Here is a 7,785-nt window from a genome sequence, read left to right as displayed (position 1 = left end):
TATTTTAACTCCAAGGGACTTTTTCCTGCTGGACCCAGGGCCGTTCAGCTCGCAGGCTCCAGTGCTGCTCCAGGGTTTCCCTGCAGCTGAAGCAGACTCCAACCCAGGGACACCCTCCCTCTGGGCAGAACTCATACTGGAGACCCCATTTGGTACCAGGGTAGCTCCCAGTCCTGGGGCGGGGGGTCAGGATCCCTGCAGAGCTGAGGCAATGGAGCTGCAGCAGGCCTTGGGTGAGGTGATGGAAGACTCCAGCTGCTCTGTGCTGAGGTTTCTTCTTTTGGAGCACATGGGGACAGCCCAGCTGTGGTCACAGCTCCCACCTGGGTGTGCAACACTCCCCCAGCGCCACTGGATGGACCTGGGGATGGCTGAGGGGACAACCTGGTCATGCAGGTCAAACCTGATGTGGCTAAAGCCTCACCTCTCTGCAGCACCGCAGCTCCTGGTCCCTGTCCAGGAAACCCTGAATGCAGACATGGATCGGTTTTCCCAAAGCCCTGGGAGGGAATTGAGGAAGAAGTGGGACATGGGGAAGGCCCCGTCTTTGCAAACCAGCGTCATTCACAAAGCAGCTGGGCAGGGGCTGGGCAAGGGCTTTCCGCTGCTCTCACTGTTGAGAACAAGACACTGAATGCAATTAAGTCTTGATTTTATTAGAGCTGCCCATTCTGATTTGCCCCAGAACTGAGTTCACCCCTACATGGAGGCTCAGCTCAGACCAGGGTTAAATGCATCTGCCTTAACCCCACGTTTTGCATGGAGCAGCAGTGTCCAAGGGGGTCTGGGGTGGGGTCATGGTGGGTCTGGGAACCCTCCCCCTTGTTTCCCAGTGTTGGAGCCGTGGGGCTCAGAAGAAACGGCCCGTGGGCAGGCGGGGCAGGCAGAAGTAGGCGTTGGGGAAGAGGCTGAGGTTGATGGGGTTGCCGTCGAGGCGGATGTCCTCCAGCACCCTGCGGATCTGGCTGTGGTCTTGGCTGTTGCAGAAGGTGTTCTCATGCATGGTCTGGATGTTGTTGTTCTGGCCAGGGAGGCAAAGGGCAAAATCAGCTTCAAAGGGATGGGAAAGAGAATGAAGGGGAGGTGGTGGTGATGGGCTCTGCTAGACCCAGGTACGGACAAGCCTGGGTCCAGCTTTGTCTCACCTGGAGGTGCAAGGAGCGCAGGTTCTCGGGCAGGGGCACTGGGATATAGTCCAGCTGGTTATCAGACAGATGGAGAAACTGCAGCTGCTTCAGGTCCTGCGGGAAGGAGGAGATGAACCTCCCCGTTCCCAGCCCCGCTCCAGCCCTCTGCACCATCCCTGTTACCCCTTGGCATGGCACGTTTGGGCTAAAACCAGCCTGGACTGGGCTAAAACCAGCAGTCCCAGACCCACCCGGAAAGCTTCAGGCCGGAGGCCAGTGCTGGGGATCCTGTTGAGACGGGCATCCAGCCGGACGATGCTGCCGGGCAGCTCGGGCAGCGCCGTCAGCCTGTTTTCGGGCAGGATGAGCTCCTGCAGGCTGGGGAGCAGGCGGAAGGCGTCTGCATCTGCCCAGGAGATGAAATTGCTGGTCAGGTCTATTCGCTTTAGCTTTTCTGGAAGGAGAGGAGGGAGGAGATGGACAGGGACCTATGCAGAACTGCTTATTCTCCCCGTGCTCCATTGCAGAGCCTGGCCTTTCCCTTGCCTCGACGTACTCAGCCCCATGAAATCGCTGGCCCGGATCGCGCCGATGCGGTTGAAGCGGGCGTAGAGGTAGGTGGTCTCCGGCGGCAGCGGTGGGATGTGCTCCAGGTTGACATCGTCGCAGTAGACGGAGGTGCTGATGCACAGGCAGAGCAGGCAGCTGGGCAGGCCTGGAGGTGCCGAGGCAGCCCGTGGCATGGCATGGCATGGCACATAGCATGGCACGGCTCCCCCGGCCCCCGCAGGGCACCCCAGCAGGCCCAGAGATGGGAGGACGTGCCCACCCCTGCCCACGCTGTGGGTACACAAAGTCTTCAAGCACCCAGAGCTGTCACAACCCCGGCACCTTCATCAGTGAAACAGCCAAGGGCATCTTGTCAAGGGAAGGGCCAAAACTCCCAGCCAAAAGAGCTGCTAATAAATGAAACTGCTCAGGGCCAAATACCCCCCATGGGAGAGGGGGAGATGTAAGGTTGGCAAGAGCAGCAGCCTTACACCCAGGGCTCACTTGGCCCCCTCGTTTTTTCCTCAGAAGGAAACGGAACAAAAGAAAACAGTTTTGCATCCAGCAAAACATCTGTCTTGGCTGCGCGAGGGTCCTGGCAAGCTGGATGGGGGCAGCAGGAGGTGTAAAGCCATGTGCCCCCCCACACACATGTGCTCCCTCTCCTCTCCCCCAGTGCCCTCGAGACTCAGCATCCATTAGTGGGGGAGTTCAAAGCAGCAAGGCAACAATTTCCCTTTGCCTCCTACTTAATTTGTCCCAGTCCAGAGTGACAGAAAATGAATAAAGATATTTATCCCTCGCTACAGGATTTTAATTGTCACTAATCTAATTGCTACTCTGTCCGACTGTCGCAATGCCTCTGCTCATTAAAATGTTGCTGCTTTGCTGGAGCTCTTACTTCTCAGAAATGTCTCGCTGCAGCCCTCCTGCCTGCTGTGTGATAAGACGCACCCCCCAACACCCCGGGCAGAGCAAATAACTGCTGCTGCCTGCTGGTGGCAGAAGGATTTGCTCCTTTTTCTCCAGAGCACCAGCCCCTGGACTGCATCCCACGGGGACCAAATCACCGCTGCGCTGCACCCGGGGCTCTGCACTCACCCTGCGCGGGGACGGGCGCTGGGTGGATGGGGCCGGCGGTGGTCGGAGGCTGCAGCTTTGGGGTTTCAGCCGTGGGGCCCAGGTCTGGGAGAGCCGCGGGGTCCTTGGGGCGAGGAGCCAGGGTGCCGACTTCAATCTGCAAACACAGCCTGGGCGTGAGGGCTGGGGCAGCCACGTGGGCCCTCCCGCTCCCCTCCAGCGCAGGAGGCGCTGGTCAGGGGGTCAAGGGCACTGGGTACATCTTATTGAAAAGCCAGCTCCTCTTTGGAGAGCTCTCCTAGCTCAGTTTCAGAAATCCCCCTTCCCGTTTACCCCGAGGGATGTAGGAAGCCTCATCTCCTGGCTTCCTGCAGCGATGCTCTGGCCAGGTGCTGGCTGGGAACGAGGAAGCTGGTGGAGGTCAGGGTGGGGTAAAGCCTTTCCTGACACCAATGAGACCGGTGGAAGAGCCACCAGGGCCTGTCGGCTTGTGCAAGAAGCTGGTTCTCCAGCTGTGCCCCATCCTTCCCCTGGACCAAGCCCCTTTCTCAGGGTGCACCCAGGGAAGACCTGCCCTGCACGCTGGTGCTCTCCTGCATCCCCCTCACCTTCGGAGCAAGGTCACCGTAGTCATAGAGCTCCTCATAGTTGCTCAGGTCAAAGATGTCCCCGTAGTTGTCCAATGTCAGGTCATAGTTGTCCAGGTCCAGGTTTTCGTAGAGTACCAGGTCAGCTTTTGTCTTCTCTGCCTTCCTCCTCTCCTCCTTGGCTGGGACAGCCCAAGCTGCCCCCAGGCACAGGCTGGCGATGCCCAGCCAGGCCAGGGCCTGCATCCTGCACCCGGCCAGCATCACCGCTGGGGACCACGGTCCCTGGAGGGCACAGGGCTCCCACAGGACCAACAATGCAGGGCAGGATGGGGCCAGGTGCCCTGAAACAATTGCAAAGCAGTGAAAGCAAAGAGGGATGGGAAGGCAGAACCAGCACGGTGGCTGCAGCCAGCCACACTCTGCAGCCATGGTGGGGACTGTGGCCGCCGTGGGGGACAAACAACCTCCATCCCTGGTCCCAGGAACATTACACCGTCCCTTTTCTTTCCAGCCCATTTCACGCTCGGCCAGGCGGCGATGCAGGAGAGGCCCCCCAGCCCTGCCGTGCTGCCCTCGCTTCTCAGCTTTCCCAGCCCTGAGGAGGGGGGGGGGGGGGGGTTGGGGTCCTGCTCTGGCCCCTCGAGGGGATGGATGAAGCTGGTCACTGGCCCAATAAACCCAGCAGAAAGGACCCCAGGAGCCCTGGCATTCTGCTGCTCTCCCCCCGGGTCGCCCCAAGTCCCAAGCCCCAAGGTGCTGTTTCTCAGCCTCCAGCATCCTGGGCAAGCCCGTGCTGGGGGGACTGGAAGCCACAGGGTCCCTGTGACTCGCCCCTGTCCCCTGTACGGGGACACTCCCAGCTCTGCAGCCCGGGTGGGGTGCACCTGGCAACCCTCTACCCAAACCCGCTGCGGCCCCTTCCCAAAGGGGGCTCCCTCCCACCTGAACCTGGCCCCTGCGCACGGGTCCCCAGCACCCACCGCGCACCCTGTGCTGCAGCATCGCCCACCCCACGGGCTGCGCGCCCACGTGTGCACCCACGGCAGAGCAGGCGGAGGGGCCCAGCGCCCAGCACCCTCCCACGCGGCTCTCCCAAACCAAATCCCAAAACAACCACCCAGCCCAGAGTTTTTGCACCCCAGACTGAGGATTCTGCTCCCTAATTTCTGCCCGGTTTTCCGCAGATTAAAGTTTTATGAGTGCAGTGAGCCCCCCACACACATCGCTGGCGCCCGACCCTCCTGCCCCACAGCTCACCCCAGCCCAGAGGGGCTCTGCTCGGTGCTGGATGAGCAGAAAGAAGGCGGCATGGCATGAACGTACCCCCTTTCCCCTCCTCCTTGGTGTGGGAGAGCCCCGCTCCGCTCCTCTGGGCTGGTGCACTGCCTGGGGAAGGGCTGCCGGGCTTTTAATGCATGGAGGGGGGGGGGGGTGGGGGCTGCACGGAGGGGCCTGGCATGGCCGCTGCTGAGGGGAGAGGCAGGATGCGGCCAATCAAGCCAGCAGCCCCCCACTGGGACCTTATATTGTCCCCAGGGGTAAGCCAGCCCCAGTGGCCGCTGTCCTCCCACAGCCTGGGCTTGTGTCTGGGGCTGTGGGGGACAGGATGGGGGACGCGCTGTGCTCCCTGCGCTGGTGTCCCTGTGGGCGATGGGGACACACGGCCCTGGGCAGAGGGCACAGAGCTGCATCCCTACCCCAACCAGCCCAAGTCCTGCCAGGCCTGAGAGCAACTTCCAGCTGTGGCCATCCCTGGGATGCAAAATGACAAAGCACCAGGCACAGCCCCCCCGTGCTGAGCTGGGCTTCAGCTGAGAGGGACGCTGGGGCCCAGGGAGCATCCCAGCCCGGGGGAGGGTGTGGGGAGACCCACCGCTCCCCAAGGTTTGGGGGTCTGCACAAGCCCACCTCAGTAGCCAGATGGCTTGTGATATTCGGCGCGTCCGCCCCCCCCGCTTCCCGCGGGGCTCAGCACTGCTCACCCCTCTGCGCGCCGTTGCTTTGGAAACATGTGGGAGGTTTGGGGAGGGGGAGCTGCTGCGGATGCGGGGTGCGGCAGCGTGCTCCCCCCACAGCGGTAGGATGGGTGACATCCCCCATCTCCCCCACGTGCACCCACGTGCTCTGGGGCAGGGGGGTTGATGGATACCCCCCATGCAGGGCTCAACTCAGGGGCACCACGGCCCTGCTTCATCCTTTGGGCAAGGAGGGATGGGGGGGGATGATGCCATTACCAGGGATGTGTCCTGTGGTGTTGGGACACCCCAGGATGGGCAGGGTGTGCACGGCAGCCCCGTGGGCTCCTCGCAGCGCTGGGCAGCCTTGTGCACACACAGCCGCCCACTGCCGTGAAAATGTTCTTCTCTCTCGCAGGCAGCTCGCAGCCCCCGCGCTCTCCCACCCGCGACGTCGCACCCATCTGCCGGTGCTTGCTGGGCAGGCGGGGACACCCTGGCAGCCCTCCTCAACCAGTGGGCACAAGCCTTGTCCATGCACCCGCAGCCCCCTCGCCCCCAGCGTGTCCCCCCGCTCCTTGCCAGGGCAGCCCCAGCCCTGCTCAGCACGGAGCAGAGCAAAGGGGCGCCGTTAATCTTCGTTAAGCCCCTCATTAGGCGGCTCGGCAGCCACAGTGACGGAGGCGATGTGGCAGCTGGGGGGGGGACACACACACATTACAGCTAACCCGGTGTCTCTGCTCCTTGGAGGGGCTGCAGGCACTGGTCCAGGGTGGGCGGCTGAGTCGTTTGTGTGTCGTGTGTCCCCCCCCCCCCCCCCCGGGAGTGGGGGCTTTGGCCCAGCGTAGCTGGAGGGGACCGGACCTTCATATGGGACTTTGTGGCACAGTTCAGGGGGAGATTGGGGGACAACTCCTGCCCGGCAGCCCAACGTGGGGGAAACTGCTGCAGAGCAAAAGCCTGGGCTGGTGAGGGTCCCCAGGGCAGCGGGGTCCCCGGGACAGCGGTTTTGCTGCCCCAGAGAAGCAGCCGGTGTCCGTCCTTGTGCCCAATTCTTCCCTTGTCCCCGAGGCAGCGGCCCCTCCGCAGCCTCAGCGATCACCCGCACGCGCGGCGTCGCCCGCCCAAAGGGTTGGTGCGAACCCTCACAGCAGGGGAGGGCCCTGCTCAAGCACCCCTCGGTGGGTGGGGGGATCACCAGCTGTAAGGGGGGGCTTGATTGGAGCAGTAACCCATCCTGCTCCAAGCTCACAGTACCCAGCCACTGCCCAGTGCTGGGAAGAGCAGCACCCACCACGCTGAGGAGCCCCCTTTGATGCCCACCCCGCACCCCCCACTGACGAGGGGTTTCCAGGCTTCCCCATGACCCCACGACACACACGGCGAGGGGAGGGCTTCCCACACCATCATCAGCTCTGCTCCCACTCCCAAGGCAACACAGCAACTGTTTGCGGAGATGAGAAACGAGCCCCCTTCTCTGCGGTGCTCGGCTCCCCCCAGGAGACAGGGCTGACTCTCTTGGGGAGGCAGCAAGTGAATGCACACCCAGGAGTGCATGATTCACGCCCCGGTTACAAAATGCAGAGATTTTATTCTCCAGCATAAAAAAAAAAAAAAACATAAGGGGAGCTCACTGCCTGTGCCTGCTCCGCACACACACGCACACGCAACCCCCCCTGCCAGCGTGCACACTCCCGTGAGCAGCCCCATGCCGCAGCCCATGCGTTCGCACCCGCGCCCACAGCCGTCCTCCCTCTCCGCTCATGATTCACGTGGGGAGAGCAGCAGCGAGAGGAGATTTTTTGAAGCTGCGGTGATGGGCAGAAGGATAAGTTGCTGCCTACACCCGTTCTGCTCGTGTGAAAACACGCGCGCACCCCACACAACCGCAGCCCTGGGGATGGATCCAGGCTTGTTGATGTGGGTGGGAGAGATGCCTCTTCCCCACGGTTGCCCCTGTACATGCCCTGAAGCTCCTCAGTGCTGCTCCACCGGGGACAAACTCACCCTGGGGACGTTTGTCCAGCTTCTGTGGGAGCATGAAGGTGACATGGGGGGCAGCACAGCCCGAGTTCACACACCCTGCCCTGACACGCAGCCATTGGCTTCTCCCACCCGGCTTGCAGGGGCAATAACACCCATCAGCTGCAGCCATGGGAGCTGTCGCAGAGGTCAGGCTCTCTTAATTAGCAGAGGTGCTCGTTAGGCAGGCCCACATAAGCCTCCCCACTGCCGCTCTGCTGGGGGCTTTGCAGGTGCTCTTGTGAGTCCAACCCAGCAGCGGTTCAAGTGACAGCACATCACAAACAACCCCCGAGCCCCCCAGCCTCCCACCACAGGGACCCCCTGGGCTCTCCCAAGCTCCGCCTGTTGGGAAGGTTGTCCCCAACAGAGCAAATCTGGTCCTGAATGAAGCGTCAGCTCCTGCACAGCGAGGAAGATGAGGATGGATCAGAGAGAGGCAAGTCCAACCGCGGTGCTGTG

General features: G+C 62.2%; 1 protein-coding gene across 1 annotated transcript; it reads right to left on the bottom strand.

Moving 5' to 3' along the window:
* Positions 1–773: 773 nt before the first annotated feature.
* Positions 774–4,700, bottom strand: OPTC (opticin). The gene is made up of 7 exons (XM_074925666.1): positions 4,670–4,700; positions 3,365–3,687; positions 2,778–2,913; positions 1,684–1,842; positions 1,379–1,581; positions 1,146–1,241; positions 774–1,021 (listed from the first exon to the last, which is right to left on the bottom strand). The coding sequence occupies exons 2-7, from the start codon at positions 3,605–3,607 to the stop codon at positions 851–853; spliced, it is 1,008 nt and encodes a 335-aa protein (XP_074781767.1). The 5' UTR covers positions 3,608–3,687; positions 4,670–4,700; the 3' UTR covers positions 774–850.
* Between the last annotated feature and the right edge of the window lie 3,085 nt (positions 4,701–7,785).

This window comes from Athene noctua, chromosome 23 (assembly GCF_965140245.1).
Source record: "Athene noctua chromosome 23, bAthNoc1.hap1.1, whole genome shotgun sequence".
NCBI classification, from domain to species: domain Eukaryota; kingdom Metazoa; phylum Chordata; class Aves; order Strigiformes; family Strigidae; genus Athene; species Athene noctua.
Note: the sequence above shows the minus strand (reverse complement) of the source record. Positions and strands in the feature narration are given on the sequence as shown.

Bases quoted from the DNA above. Each gene is read 5' to 3' on its own strand.
- OPTC (XM_074925666.1), bottom strand. From the start codon at position 3,607: ATGCTGGCCGGGTGCAGGATGCAGGCCCTGGCCTGGCTGGGCATCGCC. The intron at 1,582-1,683 runs GTACGTCGAGGC...CTCTCCTTCCAG, and splicing joins CAGCGATTTCATGGGGCTGA to AAAAGCTAAAGCGAATAGAC. The intron at 1,022-1,145 runs GTGAGACAAAGC...CTCCCTGGCCAG, and splicing joins TGCGCTCCTTGCACCTCCAG to AACAACAACATCCAGACCAT.